The sequence below is a fragment of the Erigeron canadensis genome, chromosome 4 (genome assembly GCF_010389155.1).
Source record: "Erigeron canadensis isolate Cc75 chromosome 4, C_canadensis_v1, whole genome shotgun sequence".
NCBI lineage: Eukaryota > Viridiplantae > Streptophyta > Magnoliopsida > Asterales > Asteraceae > Erigeron > Erigeron canadensis.
The window spans coordinates 7,480,076-7,506,130 of NC_057764.1; the positions used below are offsets into that span (position 1 = coordinate 7,480,076).

At 36.1% G+C, this 26,055-nt stretch overlaps 3 protein-coding genes across 4 annotated transcripts; 1 reads left to right on the forward strand and 2 right to left on the reverse strand.

The window, feature by feature from the left end:
- Positions 1–964: 964 nt before the first annotated feature.
- On the reverse strand, positions 965–3,395 carry LOC122596918. The gene is made up of 9 exons (XM_043769562.1): positions 3,264–3,395; positions 3,053–3,179; positions 2,488–2,574; positions 2,323–2,407; positions 2,090–2,222; positions 1,801–2,015; positions 1,398–1,707; positions 1,213–1,290; positions 965–1,114 (listed from the first exon to the last, which is right to left on the reverse strand). Exons 1-9 carry the CDS (start codon positions 3,393–3,395, stop codon positions 965–967), a joined length of 1,317 nt encoding a protein of 438 aa, XP_043625497.1.
- A 10,543-nt stretch (positions 3,396–13,938) lies between these two features.
- Positions 13,939–17,874, forward strand: LOC122596317 (serine/threonine-protein kinase PBS1). 2 transcript variants are annotated; one of them, XM_043768868.1, is made up of 6 exons: positions 13,939–14,328; positions 15,712–15,959; positions 16,118–16,253; positions 16,693–16,951; positions 17,060–17,192; positions 17,280–17,874. In XM_043768868.1, the coding sequence occupies exons 1-6, from the start codon at positions 14,181–14,183 to the stop codon at positions 17,529–17,531; spliced, it is 1,176 nt and encodes a 391-aa protein (XP_043624803.1). In that variant the 5' UTR covers positions 13,939–14,180; the 3' UTR covers positions 17,532–17,874. The 2 variants fall into 2 exon arrangements, with proteins under 2 accessions (XP_043624803.1, XP_043624804.1); XM_043768869.1 differs by lacking the exon at positions 13,939–14,328 and adding an exon at positions 15,011–15,149.
- A 916-nt stretch (positions 17,875–18,790) lies between these two features.
- LOC122596318 (WAT1-related protein At1g21890-like) lies at positions 18,791–21,941 on the reverse strand. Its single transcript, XM_043768870.1, has 7 exons — positions 21,665–21,941; positions 21,435–21,497; positions 21,184–21,300; positions 20,785–21,034; positions 19,756–19,914; positions 19,269–19,420; positions 18,791–19,150 (listed from the first exon to the last, which is right to left on the reverse strand). The coding sequence occupies exons 1-7, from the start codon at positions 21,856–21,858 to the stop codon at positions 18,964–18,966; spliced, it is 1,122 nt and encodes a 373-aa protein (XP_043624805.1). The 5' UTR covers positions 21,859–21,941; the 3' UTR covers positions 18,791–18,963.
- Positions 21,942–26,055: the final 4,114 nt, after the last annotated feature.

Below are 26,055 nucleotides of genomic sequence, written 5' to 3' on the forward strand. Positions count from 1 at the left end.
TGTTCTAATCACAGACTGGTCAAAGGTTTCCAAGAAAACTGGCTATGTGGGGGGTAATGAACTCCGATTTGAATTAAATGTGGTGCATGAACCTCATGGGCCCAGTGTGGAATTCCATGTGTGTTGAAGCCGTCGATAAGGGAGTTTATGTATCATCCAATTCGTTAGTGTCCTAGGGGGGACTTTCTTTTGGTTACTACTAAACTTTGTATGAATCCATGCTGATTTTGGTATTGTAATATATATATATAGCATGTGTACACCATGTAGTGGTATTTCATAGTCTGCAACAGTTTAATTAGGTTGTATGTTGATGTAATGAATGGTATGTGATGAATCGACTAAGTTAAATCCTTGTATATATAGTACTTGGTATGTGTAGATAATGATCCAACATCCAAATTAGAATTTAGCTTTTTTCTTCTTAGTTAATAAGTAATTCAAATGGTGGTCCAGAAAATCATTTGGATGAGGTATTTTATAAGTATATCTTTTTGATAAACTTTTAACATATACATGTTTTGGTGAACACAAATATAGAGAAGAAAAAACTAAATTTTAATTTGGATTTAACACTTAAATTTCCTTCGTCTTATTCACTAATATATTAGTTTTAAACTACTTTAATCAAGTTAACTGCCAAACAACAACAAAACACAAATGTTTATGTTCTTTTAGATTTAACACTTAACCTTTCTGTTAAAGGTTAAACAGATACATGTTTGAAGTTAAGTGCAAAACAACATAACACAAATCATCACTTGACATAACATAAGTTTAACACATTACATAATTTAACCAACACAACTTCACAATCCGACATTTGGAATAAAAAAACAACAAACTGATAAAGTAGTAGATTCTTCTTTCAAAAGACAATTAACTGCATTCACACTTTCAAAAGACTTTCAACCTTGTTTGTTCAAAATACAATTACCTGCATCCAAATGATTCTTCTTTGTTCCTAGTAAATTTTGGGTCTGCGCATCCTTTTCCCAACCTTGTTTGTTGATTCAACACCGGGAGTTTCATTAGCTCTTTTCTGCAACGGACTGGTCTCACTATCTTTCTCAATCTCGGTGGCCAAAGAATCGCCAGTAACCGAGAATGCATCCTGCAAAGACACCACATAAGAACTATCCACATATTAGCCTATTATATTCAAAATATGGAAACAAACCACCCAACCAAATGAACTATACATCAAATTACCTTTGAATCCGGTGTACCTTGCGACTCCTCACCAAGTTTAACAATTGCTACTTCAGGCATTGCAGGCTCTCCCTGGACCTAAACATGAAAAAGGTATGTTAGAATATATTGATATTAATAAGATGATACTAATGAAATTTAGGTCTATATATGTGACTTGTATTACGATATTATATATTGAGTACCTCATTGTTGTTTTCTGGTTCTGCTAGTTCTTCTAACTCAGCAATGATATCAGGATCATCACACATCTTGATAATAGTATAAGTACTGCCCTTGTGTTTCAGATTGTATTTGTCAATCTTGATCTTACATGCCACTTTCACATTTAAGAGCCCTTCAAGTTCACGAGGGTAAGACTCATCATATTTGTTGTTCAATTGCCTTTGACGAATATCATTTGCACTTAACCCAAGCAACTTTTGGACATCTCTGTCCCACATGACAAAGGATGCACTGTCGGTGCTGTCTTGGACTCTCATGGTAACTCTGAACCTAAAGTTGGTATAAAAGAATATAAACAACATGTCAGATGGTTAATAAATACTTGATAAAATTATGACTATCTCGGTGTTTGAGCAGTATTACTTGGGTACAACTTCTGTTGCAATTGCTTTTTTTCGATACCATAGACTGTCAGCTGGAGCACTAATCAGCTCATCAGTGAGTTCATTTTCATCTGCAACTTCCAAGTACTCCGTCTTGGTAATCACTTTCTTACCATCTTTGCGGCAGCCAATAAAAAACCATCCAAACTCTTGCTCAAGCATAACGATTGTGGCCACCACAACAAAGTCTCCAGTCTATGAAGTAAAGTATTATCTAAACAATAATATGGAGTATGGTTAAAAGTTTACAGATAATGAAAAAGATTTACCTCTTCAGAATCTCTCACTTCATCCAATTGTTTCTTATCGGTATTTAGGATAAACTCTAAGCGATTTGGGTAAACAGTCTGTGAAGCTAAAGTTGTATGGGAAACTTCATTAACTCCTTCCTTAAGTATCAACCTATGCATGTTTGAACCAAAAAAATAAAAAAATTATCAAATGTATATTAACTCCTTCCTTAAACATCTATACGAATATTTATGCAGGAACATTGTCATACCTCCTCCTAAAGTCATTAGCCTCTTGGATATCTTCATTTATAAAAATTCTTGTACCAAATTTATCAGTTTTAACTGTCAAGTTTTCTGAATGACCAACACCAACAAAATTAATGACTTTCCATTGATGTAATTAGAAACAGTATACTTAGATAATTTCAGCTTACCCTTCCATTCATTAATGAGAGCATGTTGCATGATGGCAATCACATGCTCTTCAGATTTGTTCTGCTCCAGAAACGCATTAAACTGAACTGCATAATCATTCCACAAAGTGCAACGCTGGGTTCTACCATTGTAAAAATATAAATTAACTTATTATTGCAACTAAATTAACTAATTCATTAAATATTACCAATGATAGTATATAAATGTAAAAAAACATTAGATCTAAGCACTATGTATATGACAGGTACAGGGACATTCAATAACACCCTATGTTGCATTATAATAAAGTTATGATTTTTTCATCATTTATAGCAACTGACACATTGAATAACAGATGTATGCATCTAAAACACATGTAGTACTAATCTTGTACTGAACTTGATCAGCTGACAAACAACCAAATCTAACATAAACAGTTCCATAAAAAGAATTCTACTATAAGATAGACAATCCCTCCAGATTGAACTAAACTTACTCCAAATCTTTCAACTCCATGTTGAACCTCTTAGTTGTTTGACAACTTACACAACCAATGACATCTATGGAAATTCAATAAAAAAAAACTTTCAGGGAAGGGGTCATCGTTTTTTCCAACACCAAATCTCTTGATAATTACATCAGCATCTTCCTTGATTAGTTCATCAAACATAGGAACCAAGTCCTTCTTGACAGTACATTGAATCTTTGCACCCTAACCAAAAACATAAAAAATACGACTTAGATATACATGTAAATCTTTGCACCCTAACAAAAAAAATAAAAAAATATAACTTACCTTTTCATCAACCAACACCATCTCAAGCCTTTGAATTTGATTAATCCATCGGCGGATTATCTTAACTTTCATGTTTATGAAATCCTTTGATGCATCTAGTTGCTCCACAAGAGTTATTTTGTTGGTGGTCATCGACAGTGATATTAAAGACCAAAGAGAAAAATATATATGGATTATGTTTTTGTGTATGGAAATTGCTTTGGTGGTCAAGTTTATGGTATTCTCTTTCTTGATTAGGTCAATTGTAGATCTCAAGATTATAAACAGTGGTGTCAAATCCCCCTTGAGATTAACGATGCTCTGTATGTCCTTTTCGTATACATATATATATATATACATATATACATATATATGTCTATATGTGTATGTAGGCATATATAGATACATTTAATGCTTGAGAGACAACCACCATAATCAGAAAAGCGTACCTCCATCCAATTTCTTTTTAATTTTTAATTAATTAATCTAAATTAACTTTATATTTGATTCAAACACAAACAAATGACACACTCACATAAAATTCAAATTTCGCGCCTACATTAGTTAGTGACCTGCATGTACCCACCCCCTGCAAACTCTGCAACCCTCCTCCCGCCCAAATATATACACATATTATACACATATATATATTATATATATATATTATACACACATATACACACACACTTATACACCGTTAAAAACACACCAAAATCATCAGCAAGTGCGTCATACATCCAATGTGGCGAAGCTCATTGCTTGACAACTCAGCTTTTTCGTATACCGGTGCAACCCTCCTTTAGTATGTAAAGAGGGATACAAAGGTTGATGCGGAACCAAGATATTACAAGTATGTAAATATCCTAACAACCTATGAAATACAATTGATATAAACTTGGAAATCCTCTTTGTCAATCGAAACACTTAGAGTTGTGAAATGTTCCTTTTCTGCGATTAAGAGAATTTTGCACAAACACACCAAAGTATTGCAGACTAAATTTGCAAAGATATGTAATTGTGTTGTGCAATGGCCTCTATTTAGAGGCAAAGGTTGGCATTGGGAATGTCAACTTTGCCGTACAAATTTGGTTGAGAGCATTTAAGGAAGTGTAAACTTTTCCTTGAAAATGCTTGATAAAGTATGATAGAGAGTATACTTTATCCAACCTGCTTTATGTACTTTGTACTTTATACAAGGATAATATCCATTATCCGGGTAATAGTACAAAAGCAATAAAGGCCTTTTCCTCGTAATCAGTGTAAAGTTTTGTAAAGGCATTTACACTTTATCTCTCCAGTTCTTGATCTCGTCAGATTGCCACTAGGCTTCGCTGCCATGGTCAATCTCTTTCTTCCATTTTATGTCTTTGACTTCAACTGGACCGTCTTCAGGTTTGTGTCAGATCTTCAACTAGAGGAGGTCGCCAGTTGCATAAACTGTACATTGCAACTGGACCTCTCATATTTCTGGACAAATCTTATTATCTCCAGGCGCAACTGGAGACTGGTTAGTTTTTCTAAAACTGGACCTAACAAATTCTCCCTATTTGTCCATAAATATGCACAAGTCTTTTCAAGTTTTGTATCTATACAAGTATTAACTTGAAAGGACTTGGTTTGACAAAATCTATCTAATTTTCTAAGGCATTTTTATAAATCATCAAATGCCTTAGGTTATTCTTTTGACTTGTTAAATTTTATCACTTATCTACTTGTGGATTACTATCTAGAAACTTGTATATACATAGAGAAAATATTACAGGTAAGTTACGAGAATGCAAATAAAAATACAAGCAGATAAAACAAGAAGTAGAACTTAAACAGATGGCCCTTCGCCAGTTCTCCTTCTTTTGGTCAACGAACCAATAGGCTGACCATCTTCAGGGTCAATGTGTAGCCTTTCTTCCAATTGTTCTTCATGCTCAATCTTGTGCTTCAGTAGGCTCAACCATACTTTCTCAAACCTATTTTTTGTTGGCTTTTGTTCCAAAATATTAACCATCTCCACACATTCAGAAATTCCATATCCAAGTACCAAAGCATTTTCAGTTTTCATCAGAGGACCTCTGGTGTAACTGACTGACAGATGAAAGGTTTTGGTACCTGGCCGGATGGTCACATCAACTCCATTGATCTTCCCAACGTGGTTCCTCTTGCTCATGATTGATTGATAATAGGCTATTGCATCAGATTCATTTTCGATCTTGGGGGTAGCAGATCCAAGATATTGCACAGCAGCCTTAATATCTTAATTTGTAATCTCACCAGTTGGTTCGATCCAGGTTTTCAGGTTGGCATCCCTGGGCAATGGCTTTGGCTTGGATTGTGAGGGCCTCTTTGGTGGATTCAACACCCTTCTAACAACTTTGTTCACATTATCAATTCTCTTCTGAATCCCACCAGCCCGAATCTCCTTTATCTTTTCAACTGTACTATTCAAGGTCTTGGCATCAAATTCAGCTTCATTTTCTGGATATACTTTGTCAATTTGCATATTCAACATTTCATTAAGTGCGCCATTGATCCTTTGGTCATGCTTGATTTTTTGATATTGCTCCAGTGTGATGTCCAACAAACCGGCATCATTGGCATCTAAGGCACCCAAGTCAGAAATCTGGGCCCTTACGAGTCTTTGATTTTGTTTATCAATTTTTCTTTGTTCTCTACATTGCTCGCCCATCCTTGCCAGTCTTTTACTCTCTGATGTAGACACTGGTGGCAATATATCAACATTGCCAGTTTCAATCAGACCTTCAGTACCAGTCTTCTTGGCAGATTCATCAGATACTTGCCTTTTACCCTTATCAATGTTCCCCCTGGGATCAACAACCTCATCAAACTTTTCAATAACATGCTGACTAGCATCAGTACCAGCAGCTTCAACATTCTCACCAGCCATACTCACTTGCAATTGGCTACATGAGCTTTCAAGAATGATTGTTCTTGGTGCAACGACCAGACCTTTTTCCCCCTTGGCAGCATCTAGACCCTTTCGGATTGCATCCCAATTAACTTTGTTGGATGGCAATCAGTCTAGAGGTTGCCACGACTGATTGTCCTTGCACTACTTGAAGATAGAACACATCATCCTGAAGGACCTCCACAGATGATTTACCTCTTGGGACTGGGCCAACACATTATCACAAGTTTGAACTTGCCCAGTCTTCAGTTCTTGTAACAGCTTCAAGTCATCTGGTGAGAGGCCAACATTCACTATTTCCTTAACCACTTCCTTGTCCTTTCCCTTTTTAACTTCAGTGGTCAATTTATTCAATGCCTCTGTATGAGAAGATACCTTGACAGCTAGATCGTCTAGACTTCCCTTTAACAGATCAACCTATGTAGTTATTGGAGTCAGATCAACTGAAGGAGGAGCAATCTTGGTGATCTCAAACATCACCCTTTTAACCAGTTCTTCTTCCCTCTCTGCCAGTGTATCTTGAATTTGTTGACCAACTGAATTCGATAACTGCTGCCCAAGCTCAGTCACATTAAGGCCAGGTTTTTTAACTAACACTTTCACCTGCCTCTCTAACTCATTCAGTTTTGCCTTTGATGTTCTAACAGTTGTGCCACGCAGATTGGAGATAGATGATGTAACCTTGGATTGAGTTAGGTCAAAGGCTTCCTTCAGTGTTATTGCCAGATTATTGCAGCCAGTGATCAACTCGTTGAGCTTCTTTACCACCAAGTCTTCATTTGTTGTGAACTTATTGATGCCCAGATCAACCACTTTAACATTGGTCATGTGTTCCTTGTGGTATTTGGACAAAGACTTGGTGTTGTCGTCAATCGTCTTTTGAACACCATCCACCCTATCAATAAGGTTTTTGATGTCGGTAGTGAAGGAGTCAAATTGACTGTCCAGTGACGGAGGGGAAAGTGTCACTGGACCAGCAGTAAATGCAACTGTAGTAACTGGAGGAGGTAAGTGTAAAGATACCTCCTCAACAGGTTGTCTAGAGGCCAAAGAGATAAAACCAATGGTTAGTAAAGGAAAAGAAGTGGAGGAAACAATGTGTTGATCATGCTGAGAATGCTCAGGTGTGACCAACGGTGGCGGTGGTGGTGGCATATGTCTATTTCTAGACATGAATGGAGATATTATTGAAGATGGAGCATATGTGGGATTTAGTTGAATAGAGGGTGAAACTGAAATTGGAACATCTGGAAGGCTAACAAGAGATGAGGGTCTTGATCTTGTACAAAAGGTTCAAGAATCTCATTGTCAGATGCAGTTTCCTCATAATCCGAAGACTCTATTGGAATATCCTTATCATTAACATTCATGTCTAGATCCATGAATGTAATCGAGGGCTGAGTAGTGGGCTCAGACTCCTGACGTACTTGGTCAGTTTCCTGAAGAGTAGCGTCAGTTTGCGGATCATCAACTACTAAAGTAGTTTCACCTTGATAGAGGTCACTGGAGTTGCCTCAGTTATGATTGCTCTATCCTCAACCATAACATCACTGGCCGCGCAGAGTGTGGAATCTCGACCTCTGGTGGTGACTTACCAAAAGCTTCGTTGATTCGTGCAAGAGTGTCAGAAATTTGGCTATTGACATCTTGTGCTGACACAAACTCTATTCTGGGTTGGGTTGACCTAGTTATATCTTCACCACTTCCTCCTACAGAAACTGCGGAAGTGGTTGCCTGCGGTGTTCCTATTTGACTTTCCCCAATTACCTGTTGGAAGGCAACTGGAGGGCTAGTTGGGTTGGTTTGATCAGTGGCTCGTGCTGATTTAGACCTTGGACGAGTGTTACGAGCCCTTTGAGGAACTGGAATACCTGTTGGGAGGCTTCCAGTTGGGTTAATGGAAACTGTTTGACTGGAACTGTCGGGGATAGACTGCTGTTCAGGCCCAAGAACTATCATAGTGCCAGAGGACGAACCGGTGGGTCCCTCAATCTGTTCCACAAACAGTAAGCCATTTCTGCCTGTGAGGAGTTAATCTGGTCAAGTCCACCAGAACTCCCACCCATGCTCTCCACCAGATGGACCATGAAGTACTTCCAAGATGGTGTAAGTCCCTTCATAGTCATGGCTCCCTTCGTCTTAAGGACTCCATTATCCAAACACTCCGTATGTCCCATCTCATAGAGCGTTTGACGAAAATTATTGCTCTGGTGAGGGATGACTATAAAAGACTCTCCAGGTCTTAGATAGTTGAGATGTAGGGCATCCCTTAAAGTTTCTGCAGTGATGGTACACCTGACTGTGCCATTTTTGAGAGTGAAGGAGATGGCCGAACAGTCTTCATTATTAGCAACAATGTACCAAAATTCACAAAGGTAATCATGGTATAATTTACCAGGACTTGCAGAAAATTGTGGGCCGATAGGACATTCCTTCAAAAAACTTTGGATCTGCCCAATGAGAGTATCGGACCCCTGAGTTCCTTGTAAACTGGCCATCGGATTATTGGGATTAAGCTTGATGAGCGCAATGTTACCAGGAGCACCAGATACCTGGCGGACACCTGGTGAAGGGACATAAGCTCTTTTCAAGAGATTAATGCCACGAGATCTGGATGATTTTGGTGCCATTTTAGTATGAAGTAAAAGTGAAATTGAGAATTTAGGAATTAGGGTTCTTGACTTATGAAGCAGAGAGAGAAAGGAAGCGATTTTGATGATTGGGGAGTAAATGAAGGAATGTGAAAAGAAAGTAAATGTGTTTGGGAGTAAATGAGGATATTTATAGTGAAATGAATTCCAAAAGTAAATGTCCCAAAAGATATTTTATTGACAAAATAGAAATTGATTTGACACTTTGATGAAAAATAATTTGAATTTTAAAAATGAAATATTTTTCACTGCGCAGCATTAAATGCTACGACGGCATAACTTCCCACGCGCCCACTATCTTTTTACAATCCCCATAAAAAGTGTTACCTTTTTACAAAAATGACTTTGACACGTCAGCTGACGGTTACAACTTAATAAAAACACTCAAGTGTAAGACGTGTCACAAATATTGACCAAGTAAAACATAACGTTATGAAATCTGGTTGACCACCAGTTTTAAGACAAGACCAAACAAGTAACTGGAGGGTTTTTCAGATACTAGTTTCAACTGGAGAGATTTTCCAGTTGCATTTTTCAAAATAAAACGAATTTTAATTAGAAAAATATTTTGAGTCTTTCCCTCTAAAAATGAGATTCATTTGATCAAGGACTGGTTTTTTAGTACATTAAGGCGTTCAATCTCCAACCAATCAAGGATCACCTGGACCATCTTCAACTGGAGGGTCTCTCCAGTTTAATAAGGATTTAACATACCTAGTTCGCTGATGAGATGTTTAAAAGTTTTCTCATCAAGAGGTTTTGTAAAAACATCAGCTAACTGTTTATCAGTGGGGATGAAATGAATTTCAATGTTTCCATTCATAACATGATCACGGATGAAGTGATACCTGATATCAATATGCTTTGTCTTCGAGTGCATCACCGGATTGTGAGATATAGCAATTGCACTAGTATTGTCACAGAATATTGGAGTTCTTTTGTACTTTAGATCGTAATAAAGTAACTGGTTTTTGATCAAGAGAATCTGGGCACAACAACTGGCCGCAGATTTGTACTCTGCTTTTGCAATGGACAGAGAGACTGATGTCTGCTTCTTACTGGTCCAACTTACCAGTTTTCCTCCAAGAAAGTGACAACCACCAGTTGTTGATTTCCTATCTATCTTACAACCTGCATGATCTGAATCTGAATAATTCATTAGATCTAACCCCGAGCCTTTGGGATACCAAAGACCAAGGCTAGGACACCCTTTCAGGTATTTGAAGATGCGCTTGACAGCGTGCAAATGTAATTCTTTTAAGTTAGCCTGAAATCTGGCACACAAACATGTTGCAAACATTATATCTGGTCGACTAGCAGTTAAATACATCAGTGAACCAACCATTCCACGATATACCTTTTGGTCCACAGATTTGCCATTTGGGTCAGAGTCCAAATTTAATGGTGCTGAAATGGGTGTGGATTTTGATGGGATTGACTCATATTAACAAATATCTGACATATTTTTCTTTGTTAATGAAAATACCATCCATGGTTTGTTTTATTTGCAAACCTAAGAAAAATGTTAATTCACCCATTAAACTCATCTCATATTCTTGAGACATAAATTTTGAAAACCTTTTACACACACCATCATCAGTTGACCCAAATATAATGTTATCAACATAAATTTATACCAATAAGATATTACCTTTTTCCTTCAAAATAAATAAGGTATTATCTATTTCACCTCTTTGAAAGCCATTTTTGAAAAGATGTTTGGTCAAAGTATCATACCAGGTTCATGGGGCTTGTCTAAGACCATACAATGCTTTGTTTAGTCTATAGACCCAATGTGGATGCTTTTCATCGATGAAACCTGGTGTCTGTTGAACATACACTTCTTCTTCCAAAGTTCCATTTAGGAACGCACTTTTGACATCCATCTGGAAACCTGGTGTAAGTACCAGTTAAACTTTCATTGGGCAATGCAAAGAAAGATTCATACTTCTTGTTCAAGGCAACCTTTCTGGTGGACAACGTATCAGTTCCTCCTTCAAACTGGAGAATTAATTCATCCCACATAGACTTGGCACTGGGAAATAACATAAGTGTTGGAATTAATTCTTCAAGGACATCGCCAAGGATCATGTTTTTTAGTCTGGTGTCCAAGTCAACCAGTCTGCGATCCTCATCAGACCAATGGTCTTCAGGATTCTCCCTAGTACCTCTTCTACCAGTTGGGTCAAGAAGAGGACTAATACCACTGGACATAGGATTTTCAACATATACCTATCAATCCCACCAAAATGCAATAGCATTCTAGTCTTCCATGTGCCAAAGGTCTCACTGTTACCATCGAATTTGGGAAGAGGAGTGTTAGAATAATGCACATGGACGTGGTTGGGAGTAGGAGGTGCAGGAGGAGGAGGGTTATTGTTCACAAAATTTTCATTAATAGGAGGGGTTTGATTAGTTTCAAAGTTAGGACCAGAACCATCTCCACTTCCAGTAGCAGCAATCGAAGCAGATCTAGGTTATAGAATTGTTAATTCAACCTTTGTGCTCTAATACCACTTGTAAGTCCCAACTCAATAGATGGTACTCTACTGGAAACACCTCTATGTCAATAGTGAAGTTTCTTTGCAATACGTTCACTGAATCTGGACAAGACTAGTTACAGTGAACAGTATACTAGGTTAATCTAGAAGGTTTACTTATTAATGTGACAATGTAAATAAGTAAATACAATGCAATAAATAATTAACTAGTAAAGTAAATGATGAGATAATATGTATTTTTCATGCGTATTTTATCTATTGATTATAAACAAAATACAATGGTTGATGCGGAACCAAGATATTACAAGTATATAAATATCCTAACAACCTATAAAATACAATTGATATAAACTTGGAAATCCTCTTTGTCAATCGAAACACTTAGAGTTGTGAAATGTTCCTTTTTGCGATTGAGAGAATATTGCACAAGCACACCAAAGTATTGCAGAGTAAACTTGCAAAGATATGTAATTATGTTGTGCAATGGCCTCTATTTATAGGCAAAGGTTGGCATTGGGAATGTCAACTTTGCCGTACAAATATGGTTGAGAGCATTTAAGGAAGTGTAAACTTTTCCTTGAAAATGCTTGATAAAGTATGATAGAGAGTATACTTTATGCAACCTGCTTTATGTACTTTGTGCTTTATACAAGGATAATATCCATTATCTGGGTAATAGTACATAAAGCAATAAAGGTTTTTTCCTAGTAATCAGTGTAAAGCTTTGTAAAGACATTTACACTGAATCTCTCCAGTTCTTGATCTGGTCAGATTGCCACTGGGCTTTGCTGCCATGGTCAATCTCTTTCTTCCATTTGATGTCTTTGACTTTAATTGGACCGTCTTCAGGTTTATGTCAGATCTTCAACTGGAGGAGGTCGCCAGTTGCATAAACTGTACATTGCAACTAGACCTCTCATATTTCTGGACAAATCTTATTGTCTCCAGGCGCAACTGGAGACTGGTCAGTTTTTCTAAAACTGGACCTAACAACGATTCTAACGACTAGTTACATGCTAAATTTTAATATTATTTATTATTATTATTATTATTATTATTATTATTATTTATTTATTTATATATTTTATTTCCATTAATCTTACTTTAAGGCATTTTCATTTTATTGGAATTTTTACTAGACAACTAGTATTCTTTTGATGTCGAAGTCTCGCACCCAATCTCTAAATACTAAATGTACTAGAGTCCCAATAAACATAAGTCCCTTTATTTGTACTTAACGTCTTACAAACGTATATGTCCATACTCTTCACTAAACAAGACTTAATTACATATAAGTCATCAAGAATCAAGATTTTCCAAAGGTTTCATTTTAACTAAGTAAATAATCATAAAATGACGCCAAGATCACATCACGGGTGTTACAGACATGGTCTTGCCTTTTATACTATACTATAAAGGGTTCGATCCACTGCCCATAAAATTTGTAGTAGTCGTGAATTAGGCAAAACTTGTTTATAGATCTTAAACTCGATTTTTGCACATCACATGCCTCGGACGTGCCATAGGTTGGAAAAAACTACTCAAGGAATCTTGACTTTTTAATTATTAATTAAATATAGATGTAGAATAGGGATGAGCACCGGGTCACGGGTTCGATTTGATTGCACTGTCGGGTTACAAATTGGGTCGGGCCAGGCCAGATTTTGACACGTGATGAACAAATTTCCTTTAAACCCGAAAACCAAACCAAATTCGGTTTTGTGTTAAAAGAAGAAGGAGGGGTCAAGGTAAAATAACGATAGGGGTGAATGGATTTAATAGAAGTTATGCTACTTAGAAGAAAAACAATCAAAGTTAACAATTAGTATAAAAATGTCATTAAAGGATCATGATATATAGGCCTAAATAATATGAAAATATGTCTAAATATAAGATAATAATAATGAGTGATATAGATTAGGAGGAAAAAAACACACGATAAATGTACTAAATTTGTAATTAACCTTTTAAAAAACCAATAGATAGGAGTAAGGCGGTATTTGTGACTCAAAACCCGTGGAAACACACCCGACTAGATGGACAAACCTTACGGCTGTACATCAATGTCGTTAAGAAATGACAAGCCAATCCCAGAGTAATCCGCATGTTCAAGACAAATGGGGCGAGTCAGACCTCCCGTATTACTCTTCACATCTATGACCATGTTGCAATGAGCCACCCGAGCAACCACATCTACGCATCCGCCGAGCAAGGGCAAGTACGGGTTAAGCTTATCACTTTCATCTACTTTACGAGCTCGATTTCACACCTCATATTGTTTAGGTGTTCATATTACCTAAACAATATCACATATACATCTTAACGTTTGGGCTCTTAAACGTCCACATGTCATGGCAACTTAACAAGTCTAGTGAACTACATGAACAAGCCATATAATCATGCACATTTCATTTATTATCACATATCTATACATCTCAAGACATTACATAATATTTCATAACAATATATATCATTGGGATAACATTTCAGGCTTTAATATGCATCTAAATAGCCCAAATCACCTCCCGTATAATCCCGAATACTCGTAAACAAACAAGATAACATTTGAGAAGTTATTATATAAAAATCGATTTGTTAAACTCTCAGCGTGTTAAGTATATTAGGAGTAAGGCGGAAACCTTGGAACCACCGGAAATATTTTGATTCCCGCTCCTGTAGACAGCAGCAAAAACGAGGCTTGTAAATACTCTGTTTGTCTGTGTTTTTTTTTGTTTTTTTTTTTCTTCACATCATATCGGTCCCTGCCTGGCTTTCATTTTGGTTTGTAGTACAATCCCTATATAAATGTATTATTATCAATTAGTGTTTTAGGGTTTGAGAAATACGAATCCCCATTTCTCATGTAATGATGGACAACTACAAGAACAAGGAGGAGAGAACATCACTTTTAATAATAATGGCATTTGCTTGTTTTGCTGTTGCTTTATTGCTCCTTGCCTTCAGTTACTACTGCTATTTACGCAACAAACTACTTTCCAGTTTCAATTCCAAAGGTAGTATATTTTACTATTACTACTACACTATCCCCTTTTCTTCTTCTTCTTCTTTTTTTTTTTTTTTCACTTTACTTGCTGCTTTACTTATTTATGTGTGGTGGCATTATGGGTGAAAATACTTAGAGGTCTGGAGTTCAAATCTTATGAGCAATAAAATATATCCCTTGTGCCCACGGAGTGATTATGTCGGGCTGCTCGTAAAGCGAGTGATTGACATGGGATTGGTCAGCTCGCATAGCGGGTCGGGTACTTAAGTTAACCAAATATGGCCACAGGAATACGGTTTAAGCCGGAACCAAAGGCTTGGCTTTTCCCGGGTAGTTTATCTATGCACCCCATTTCTTTTATATGTACTTATCATTAGATTGATAGCTAACTTTATTGGTCTAATGTCTAAACAATGGTGTTAATTTCTTAGGGAAAATTTCCAAAAAAGTATTTATTTACTTAAATTTGCCAATAAGGGATTAAGGTGAATGTTAAACAGGATTAAAAATATAATTTTTGCCAGAAAAAATGTAACGTTATTTCGATAGTTTTTGTTTAAAGGTAACATAATACTCATAATCTTTTTAATAAAAAATCTAGAATTTCCCAATTAAAAAAGTAAAAGTAAAAGTAACTCCCAATGCCGTCTTCCACGGGTTTTGGGTCCCAATACCGTCTTCAACGATGTATGGGGGAGGTTGAGATGTAGACAGCCTTACCCCTACCAAAGGTAGAGAGGCTGCTTCCAACCTTGTTGGGCATGAGGGTCGAACCCCTGAGGCAAGGACTCCAACCACTGATGTTGGATTGGATCAACTGTTCTACCAAAGGTAGAGTTTCCTAATTGAGGAACCAAATTTAGTGTTTAAAACAGAAAACATTGGGGTGCGTTTAGTTGCGGAAAATTTTCCATTTCTAGAAAATTTTGAAAACGTGTTCAAAATTAGAAATTGCTATTTTCATTTTACATATTAGAAAACATACTCAAATATACTTGGTTAGTTAGGGGTTGGGGGTTGGGCGACGGGGGCGAGGGGTCACAAGGGCTAGGGGCCAGGGGCGTAGGGAGAAAATTAATATAGTTTGCGGTTTCCAAAATTTAGAAAAATGGAAAATTAAAAGTGGAAAACAATAAAGAAAAAAAGTGTTTTCAAATTTTTCATAGAAGAGTGATTAACAATGTTTTTTGTATTATTGGAAAACTTTTTTGGAAAACTATTATTTGATCACCTTTTCTAATTTTCATGTTTTCTTGAAAACAAAACTGGAAAACAAAGGGTGTCTTCTCTAACTATACACCCCCTTACCTTTTTCCTTAATTTATGTTTTTAGGCTCCATTTTTTTTTAGGAATTTCCCTATATGTTACATTCTTTCTTATTGTTTTGAATAGAAGGGAGAATTGAATCTGAAGAAAAAGGCAACTCAAAAACTGAAGCTGTTATTGTTGAAAAAGGAGTTGTTCAAGTGTTCACCTTCAAGCAGCTACATTCTGCAACTGGTGGGTTTGGTAAATCTAATGTAATTGGACAGGGTGGTTTTGGATTGGTATATCGAGGTGTGCTTCCAGGCGGGAGAAAGATTGCTGTGAAACTCATGGACCAACCTGGAAGGCAAGGAGAAGAGGAATTCCAAGTTGAGGTTTACTTCATTCCCGTTTTCCCATTTAGGTTTAATCATCTAAAACAGACAAATGATCTTTTATACTAACAACAAATAGAAGCTTTAACTTACTTGGATTGATTTGTTTTCCAAAGCCAGAGTTTTTAGAGCTTTTCCTTATTTAATTGGTTTGTCAGGTGGAAATGCTGAGTAGGTTGCGTTCACCATATTTACTTGCTTTGATTGGTTACTGTTCTGAGACTCACCACAGGGTGTTGGTGTATGATTTTATGGCTAATGGTGGCCTTCAAGAACATTTGTATCCAATCAGAGGTATGTATATGATACCATCTCTATTCTAATCTAACAGAGATATATTATAAAGTATATATTTTTTATACATATTAACTAGATAAAGGTTTGTTATAGATAGCTATTAGGTATTTTTAATCTCATTTAGTTTCCCTATATAGTTATATTAGTGATAGCTTGCTAATGTCGCAAAACGGAAAATGAAGGGAAATCTTAACTCGGATTTGAGACCAAAAGTTGAATTGTATCAATGAACTGCATATCTTTTCATTATCAATATTGGTACTTCTAATGAAAATGCAAAGACTATCTTTCCTATGTTTCATTGCAAGTGACATGTTCAATTTATAATATTTTTGCAAATGAATTGGTAGGTTGTAAGTCATTAGTTTACTTTCTGTTACAAAAACGGGACACTTTTCTTGATGATGGTCTGTTTTTCTTTACTTTATAAACTCAGGCTCGAACGCGGTTCCTTCAGATTTGGAGTGGGAAATGCGGTTGAGAATAGCTCTAGAAGCAGCAAAAGGTTTGGAGTATCTCCATGAACACGTTACCCCTCCAGTGATTCACAGAGATTTCAAAAGCAGCAACATCCTTCTGGACAAAGGTTTCCATGCCAAGGTTTCTGATTTTGGGTTGGCCAAGCTTGGATCATACAGAGCTGGTGGCCATGTTTCCACTCGAGTTCTTGGCACTCAAGGATATGTTGCACCCGAGTAAGAACTAATACATCTAACTGATTATGACTTACAACCTTCATTAAACATCTTTTTAGTAAGCACCGTTGATCTTTATAAACAATTTTGGTTTACTAATTGTTCAAGGTATGCTCTCACTGGGCATCTGACTACAAAATCCGACGTGTATAGCTATGGGGTTGTCCTTCTTGAGTTGCTAACTGGTAGAGTTCCGGTTGATTCAAAGAGATCTCCTGGAGAAGCTGTTCTTGTATCTTGGGTGAGCTGCTTATTTTAGTTTTATGTTCTATTCCATTTGCTGTATAAGATTTCTCTGAGCTCTTATTAGTATTGATTTGTGGAACAGGCTCTGCCCCATCTGACAGATCGAGAGAGAGTCGTGGATATTATGGATCCAGCTCTCGAAGGTCAATATACAATGAAGGAAATTGTTCAGGTGGCAGCAATAGCAGCAATGTGTGTTCAGTCAGAGGCAGATTATAGGCCATTAATGGCAGATGTTGTTCAATCTCTAGTCCCTCTGGTGAAGCCTCAAAGGCGATCTTCCAAGGTAAGCAGCTGTTCTAGCTTCAGTGCTACCCAGTCTCCTAGGATTTAAGAAGCTGTTCTAGGTTAGTATTGACAGTCCCTAAGCCTAGTTTCAAGTTACATGTGGATTTAATTTTGGGCTTTGTTCTTTCGTAATGAGCTAGTGATGGACTTTAGGAATGGGCTTCATGAAAAAGTCAGACCTGCTTTAGAAATTAATGTTAAATGTATGATTTATTGGTTATAATAACCTTTACTTCATCACTTGCTTTCCTTCAGAGCATCCCATAGTGAACAGGTGCTCTGCTCACCACCACTATAGAAATGTTCAATCAAAACCTTTATGCGTGGCAATTTCAGTCAGTTTGTCATTGACTTATGAATGAAATGATTCGAGCTTTGTTTTACAGTCAGATAATATATAGGCAAATTGCTGAAATAGCTAAGCCAAAATCCAACTTAACTGTCTGCAGTGAACTAACAAATTGATCTAGCACTCAGAACTCAACGAGTTCGAACACAGAGTCTGTTCACCCAAGAAATTTTAATTTCGTTGACTGGATCAGTTACTCATTGATCGTATTCCTGACGATAAATGCTCTAACAGTTTCTTTGTCTTAAATACAAATATACAATGTGAGCGATACATTTACTTTTCTTCCAAGATCGTCTTAGATAGGCAAAAGTGTCTGTAAAGATCGGACGATCGGCTTATAGCAGTTGTTGGAGATACCCTTGGCTTCAATAGCTTAATGCCTTTAGAGTTGATTCTGTTTCAATTTAAGTTTCCCATGCCTATAGGTTTTCATTTGGCTTCAATATGTTTTAATTAGGCTACCGAGTTGCATAAACATATTTCACTGTACCGATCTTTTGGCCTCTATGTGAACTAATTCCCATGTCGGAACCTGTGTGCTCTTCATGCTTCTTGTGAGATAGATAAAAATGGTGTGCCTTCTTTTCCAGCAAAATCTTCTTTAATGGCTGTCATAGTGTCATTATCATTTTCTATAATTGATGTTTTAATCTCCGAATTTACTACTTTCTGGAACAACCACATCGGATTCTTCTGCTGATTTCTTCTACAAACAATCCAAATCTGATTTATGTTCGTTTACAACCCCACTATTAAGGTATATTCAATCATCAGCACCATAGATACTAGTAATAACTGGGCATATTGTCTGTTCGTTCAATTCTGATTAGAAGTTAAGGTTAGAACATAGACATCATGTAAGTATGAATGATTGTTATTCTGATGTCTATTTGTTTGACACCGGTCACGATAAATGTACATGGAATTATTTATACGGAGAAGCATGGTTAAAAGATCAAAAACTGGGGTTGTCAGGCAACATTTTCATAATATCTTGGAAAACGAGGGTTTTTCTTTTTCACATTCTTAACGTGTGATCTCATCAGAAAAATGAAGAGATATATAAAGTAACACTTGGATTACATTCGATGATCTATATATAAAGGCCGCAGAGAGAGATTCACAGTTACAGGACTTGCGGAAGAATTGTATCCTGTATTGTGACCTTCGTAGGTGCATCTAATGTGTTGGCTTGCTTGTTGACAATAGGCAATTCTTGAGTTGCTCCTTTATCAGATGTTAATAGATAATCTTTGCTTTTACCCCATACCACGGAGTAAAGACCCATCACTATGATGACAGCTCCTAGCAAACTGCACATCAAATTATCATATATGTAATTGGCTAATAAGTTGTCTTTACTAGAATAAGTGTCTAGAACTTGTGTTATTTGATTTGGAGGTGAACTTATGGGTATAGTTAGGAGTGTACCTTCCAAGGTGGACTTGCTCTGACAACACAATGGCACCAAGAACAGCGGTTATGATCATGCATAGTGGGCTGAATGCAGTAACGAAAACTGGGCCACGCATCCTATTTACGACACCTTGAACATAGTATGCAATCCCAGAGCAGACTACCCCCTAACAGTTGGTGGTATATTTATTAGGATCAATTATCATGCAGTTAAATTAAACGTTAAATATTTGCCAAAACCACTTTCGGTTACCAAAATTCATAGGTATTATGGATGCATATATATATGTAGCTAGTAATATAATAATTATATATAATAATATTAATAATAATAATAATAATAATAATAATAATAATAACAACAACAACAACAACAACAACAACAATAACAATAACAATAACAATAACAATAACAATAACAAAAATAATAATAATAATAATAATAATAATAATAATAATAATAATAATATATAATATAATAAGTTGAAATGAATGAACTTACAGAGTAAACAGAAGCAAGAAGCCTAGAATCAAAGCCAAGCGCCCATGCTTTTGGATCACGCTCCATGATCATTGCTATAATCCCACCTTCCACTGTACCCGCTATGCATATCAGTGATGCCAGACTTAACTCCGCCGGATACTCTTTTACCGTCATTGACTGCATGTCGTACGCAATTATTATGTATATCTATATATAACTATATATATACCAACGTACACATTCCAGCATTCATAACACTAACATTAGATATATTTAAGTGGACACATTATGTTATCTTTTGAGCACAATGCTTCTTTTTTCTTTTGGTGTGGGTGGTTACATAACTTTTCTTTTTTTCTTTTTCTCCCCCCCTTATTATCACTAGGATTTTGTTATTCGGGTTGTCTTAAAGGTTCATATGAGAATCGTTCACATATTGAATATAGGTAGTGTTAAGTATAGATGATCGAGAACCATTTCGCGTGGAAACATGTCAAATGCTCTAGGTTTGAGTTTATCAATACTATCTGCGCTCACAACACATTAAGAATTATGTTTCTGTTATATTATCAACTTTATACAGTTCGAATAGAAAAAGTATCAGATACGTACACTTAATTATACAGTATATGTATCTTTGTTTTGATAATTGTCTATATTTAACGTACTCAAATTAAATAAGAACATATTAATATACTTTGTAGAGTTTTACTAGTATATATATGTATATATCCACTAATATTGAATTTTTTACTATTATATCATGAGCATATATGATGATTATTCAATTTACAAGTAATTGTATACACATACAATTAGTTAAGGTAAAAAACGATGACGTTAGCCAACTTGGTTGACTTTGGTGTATTTAGAAATGGTGGAATGTTTCACCGTTCAAAAAAAGTTAAGGTAGAATACCGGAATCAGGTTTCTATATTGTTTTTTTTTTTTATCTTAAACCGGAACTGAGACAAGCTTGCTAATGAGCTACCGGAGATTGGCTTGCTGTGAATATAGTCGTGAAAATTAAAGCCGAATGTTAGATACCTGAAGAATGAAGTAGCCGGCCCAACAGCATGTACAAATTAGAATCATAATAGTTCCGGCAAGCCAATGTTGTCCGGAAGCAGTATGAGCAGCAGCCGTGTGCGTGGTTGAAGCTCCGTGATGAGAGTACCATAGTATATCAACTATCGGGCCTTTATACAAAGTCATCACCATTGCTCCTGTTACCGTAATCACCGTTCCAAGTATTTTGGCTTGGCTATGTATAACTTTTAGATTCACCTTTTCCAGCCTGGATTTTTAATTGGATCACATATATATTCATTTAATTAACTATAGGTACTATCAGGTTAATCTAGCATATATGAAAAGTTAATCTCAAACAGACACCAGTATGTTTGAAATGATTAATTATCAGGAACAAAATAATTAAGTTGTTACCTGAAAACTAGTGCCATTACAAAGGTGAGAGCAGGAAGGACGTTGACGATTGCAGATGCATACGTTGCAGACGTGATGGACATCCCCAAGAAGTACAAGTTTTGGTCTATCACTGGTCTGAAAAGGAAAGGAAATTAAACAAAATACATGAAGTCTGTTGCTACATAAGTTATTGACATATTGGTATATATTCTCTATACGTATGTAGTTTAAATAAGTCTAAATTGTATAGAATTTTAAAGAAAAATTACTCTAGCAAACCAAGAAGAAGAACTTTAAGGAACACCGAACGCGTCATCTTTGGCCTTATTTTCCTGCAAAAAATAGAGCAAACAATTAATTTATACTCATGGTTAAGCATGATATATATGTGTACGCATGTGGATGTACATATATTTCCTAAAGCATATGTGCATCTGCATGAGCATGAGATACAGTGCTTAGCCATGGGATAACCTACAACGTACAGAAGCAGACTAACCTCTCAAAAGCTAGCGCAAAAGGAGCAATGACAAGAGTAGCGGTGGCATGACGATAGACAACAAAAATCCAGTGACTAAGTCCACGTTTCATGCCGATCATGGATAAGATGTACATTCCAGCATAACCAAACTGAAGAGCCACCATGGCTACGTATGGTTTTGCCGAGTTTAAGGCTGCTGTTAGCACACCCATTTCTGTAAGTATCTAGCTAGCTCTGTGGATAGTTAAGCTCGACTAGATATATATATATATATATATATTCCTCTAGTGGATATTATATGAGTTGGTACTACTTGAATGGAGAGCAAGGTGGTGTTTATATACACAGGGCTTAGTAGAGGAAAATTTAAACACTGATACATCCAGTGAGGCCGGTGGGAACACAATATTTTCCACGTACACAAATGTATGCTTGTAGTAAGGGAAAGCACTCACTTTGATTCTTTCATTAGAATATTCCTTCACCCATTGTTTGAATCTATATATAACTTACGGCCTTATTTAGAATATATACACTAAGCTAGTGATAACTATTAATATCTATACAAATTAACGATATTAATATCTATACACTAAGCTAGTGATAACTATTAATATCTATACAAATTAACGATATTAAATGACAAATTACCATGCAATACATTGTATATGCGTATATAATAATAATATAGGGATTATAGGCTTTAGTGCATGCATGCATATCATGTTTGGCTTTTATTTATAACTTTTTTAAAAGTTGGCTATAATTCTGCAACCATTCATTAGTGAAAGAGTCTTCTTCTAGTCTTGCTTTGACACCATTCTCCAAGATTATGATAGATACTTAGGGAGTTTATATTTACACTAAAGAATTTTTTAGATTAATATTTGTGTTTTAAACTTAGCAAAACTCGTTGTTCAAGAAAACATTTTGCAAAACCAGCATTTACAAGTTTTAGAGAAATATATCGATGCTTTTGTTTTTTTATTTTTAAAAAACTATGATTTTGCAAATAGACTCATTCTTTATTTGCACTTGAATCAAACAATACATTATAAAGAGAAGAATTAATAGTAAGACTAAAAGTACCATTGATAGTGGCAACTCTGAAGATTTAATGTCCCGGTTGAACAGAGACAAAAATACTCTAACTAAAAGTTTTTATAAATATAGTTAATTACTTAAATGGTACCTAACGTTTGCGCGATATTGTTGGTTTGAAACATTTCTTTTCGAAATTACGCGGATCATACATGACGTTTCTAAAACTCCACTCGAACCATACTGGAACCAAACGTTGTTGATGGGAGTTAAACCACCCCCCCCCTGCCAGTGACTTGCACGTGAGGGGTAAAAATGTAATATCCCGTTTCTTAATCACTTAAATGGTACTTAATGTTTGCACGATATTGCTGATTTCACACCTAATGTTTAGTTGTTAATTTTTTTTAATTTTTTTGTATTTCTTTTATTTTGAAATGTGAATTTCGCTTTAAGCCAATGTTTTAAAAACCAGTATTTTAGTCATACCGGTGTGGAAAAGTTTTTGGTATTATAGGTATTACTCGACATACTGGCTGGTACGACTATTTTTTATTTATTTTATTTTATTTTTATAAAAATTCTCCAAAATGTGTCACAATTTAACGAAAATAGTCAAAATGCACTTATAATCCACTCAAAAATAATACCAAATAGGTATTTCAAAACAAAATATAAGTTTTATAGTTCACAAAAATAATTTAAAAAAAAATTCAAATTTTCTTTTTTGATAATATCGGAAATACCGCAACGGTAATACTGGAAAATGCTAGGAATACCAGAAAAATTCCAGCCGGTATTTAAAATATTGTTTTAAGCTTCGTGTCGTGATTCGACAGCAAGATGTCTAGCATACATTGTCGTTAGTTAGAAAGACAACATATGTTAGACTTATCACGACACGAAATTTCAAGCGAAATTCACCTTTAAAAACATTAACAAAAAATAATAAAAAAAAATTAATAACTAAACATTAGGTGTGACACCAACAATATCGTACAAACATTAGGTACCATTTAAGTATTTAAGAAACACAATATTACATTTTTACTCCTCACGTGCAAGTCACATGGGGGGAGGGGGTGTTTAACAGCCATCAAACGGCGTTTAGTTCTAGTATGGTCAGAGTGGAGTTTTGGAAACGTTTGGTATGATCCGCGTAATTTCGAAAGGAAAGGTATCAAACCAGCAATATCGTGCAAACGTTAGGTAACTTTTAAGTAATTAACTCTTATAAATAATACTTTTATAACAATAAAACTATATAATTTATGTACTTAATGTTACAACCACTGGTGTAAACCCTAGTGGCTAGAGATATTATCTGAATCTACTATGTGGGTCCCGGAGGTGAGTTAACCCAAGGTCTCGGGTTTGAGCCGTGGGGTTCGCCTCTCAAACGAATTTTTCATGGGTAGGGGTTGGAGGGCCAGAAATTTCTGGTTAAATTTGCCTCCAACAGGTCTGAATCGAAACTCACTTTGCAAAAGAATGTATGTATATATATATATATACATACACATATGATATCTTAGTTCATAGCAATTTGGTTCATTAGTTATTCCCAGTTTAATATAATTTGCAAAATTATGTCCCCTACGAATATATGCCTTGGCCGGGACTCGGATTCTCCCCCTTCCAGGCCTCCCCTTACGATTAACTACCTTAGAAATCCTCACAAGCCTCCATAGTAGTCATCCTAAAAGCACGAGCCTTCTCCTTAGGCATGTCATTCTTACACTTATAACAATAAGCATCATCAGTACAATCCTTAGACAAATGACGTGTAGAACCACACTATAACACCCGTCGTTTAGAAAACCTGAATTTTCATAAAATTTCGCCAAAAGGCGTTAAAAACTAGCGGAAGCATTAAAAGAAAAGTTCACAATTCCAACCGGAATTGTCATTTATTAAAAATGGTATTACTAAATCCGTAATCATAACAAGGCATAAAGAAAGCGTGAGGGCACCAACATAAATGTCATATCAAGTCTTACATAAGTTCGTCTTGTAAAATCCAAGACATAAAAGCTTCATAATAAATGTCATAAATAATGTCTAAGTGATGAGGTCTCTTATGGGTTGCTAAACATCCAAAAGCATCTACCCCGCCTCATTAGCATCCTTACTTCAAACCTGTTTATCCTAAAGGCACAACATTTTCAAGAAACAAGTGTTAGCTAAGTAAGAATACATGTAATTCATAAAGCATTTTCCGATTTTATTTTCATAAAACATATTCATTTCATTACATACACTAGGCTCTCCTAATCAAATTAAGAGTTCGCTTTGCCAGCTGTTCGAGGAGTTGGCCAGATACGGATCGAAGCCCTGCCTCGAAAAAGTCAGGACTTTTGGGCAGATTCCAATATCCAACCCATCTCTTTCTGCCGATTCACCGGGTTGTCGGAATCTCTTGTTCGATCAGGACCAGGAGTCCCATTCATTCGTTTATGGGAGCGACTCTTTGTTCCCATTCTACATACACATCATCATGTTAGGAATCATTGTCCTAATTGTGCATATCATCGTTCACTTTCACTTTTCATTTTATCTTTTCACTTTACACTTTACACTTTTGGTGACAATCGTCACCAATCACATGGGGCGATGGGGGTTTTGTGTAGGCGGTCTAAGACCTGACAGGGAATCTCACACCCGACATGATGGGTATTGCCTACTGGCAGTCCATCGGTGTCGTTAAAGAAACGCAAAGCTAATCCCGGTGTATACCGTTTATGCTCAAACACATTGGTGGTAAGTTACTCCACCCAAATACACTCAAACACGTACTCTTCGTCGCAAGGAGCCACTCAAGCAACGACATGGAACGCTATCCCATGGGGAGATAATGCGGGTTAAGCTTAACACTTTTTTAACACCTTGCTCGAGCTTACACTTTATCCTTAGTTTAGGTGTTTACTTTTCCTAAACTAACACTTTATCACTTATATGTTTGGGCCCTTAAACGTGCACATGTCATGGCATACCTAGTAAATCTAGTGTGTTAGGTGTACAAGTCATGTGTTCAACTCAAATCACATTTCATAGCATTTCATAACATTTCATGATCTCATGATAGCATTACAAACTACATTGCGTGAATACATAGCCCATATAGCCTCCCGCATAATCCCGAGTACCCATAAGCGATACAAGATATCATTGGGAAAGTTATCATATGAAAACCATGCTATGTTGTACCTTAGAGCGTGATAAATCATGTATCTTACCTTGAGAAAGAGCGCAACAAGTGATAACGTAAGTTACCGAGCTTTGCAAGTATTCCCGACTACCTATAGACATTAAACGATAATTAATAAACTAAACACCTACTTACTTATGATCATTACCAAGCTTAGATG

Excerpts from the sequence above, each read along its gene's own strand:
- LOC122596918 (XM_043769562.1), bottom strand. The coding sequence starts at position 3,395 with ATGACCACCAACAAAATAACTCTTGTGGAGCAACTAGATGCATCAAAG. Across the intron at positions 2,575-3,052 it reads CGATGACCCCTTCCCTGAAA|TTCAGTTTAATGCGTTTCTG; the intron begins GTTTTTTTTTAT and ends ATGATTATGCAG. Across the intron at positions 2,223-2,322 it reads GCTAATGACTTTAGGAGGAG|GTTGATACTTAAGGAAGGAG; the intron begins GTATGACAATGT and ends AAACATGCATAG.
- LOC122596317 (XM_043768868.1), top strand. The coding sequence starts at position 14,181 with ATGATGGACAACTACAAGAACAAGGAGGAGAGAACATCACTTTTAATA. Across the intron at positions 16,254-16,692 it reads ACATTTGTATCCAATCAGAG|GCTCGAACGCGGTTCCTTCA; the intron begins GTATGTATATGA and ends TTATAAACTCAG. Across the intron at positions 17,193-17,279 it reads AAGCTGTTCTTGTATCTTGG|GCTCTGCCCCATCTGACAGA; the intron begins GTGAGCTGCTTA and ends TTTGTGGAACAG.
- LOC122596318 (XM_043768870.1), bottom strand. The coding sequence starts at position 21,858 with ATGGGTGTGCTAACAGCAGCCTTAAACTCGGCAAAACCATACGTAGCC. Across the intron at positions 21,498-21,664 it reads TTTGCGCTAGCTTTTGAGAG|GAAAATAAGGCCAAAGATGA; the intron begins GTTAGTCTGCTT and ends TATTTTTTGCAG. Across the intron at positions 19,421-19,755 it reads TTCTTGCTTCTGTTTACTCT|GGGGTAGTCTGCTCTGGGAT; the intron begins GTAAGTTCATTC and ends ACCAACTGTTAG.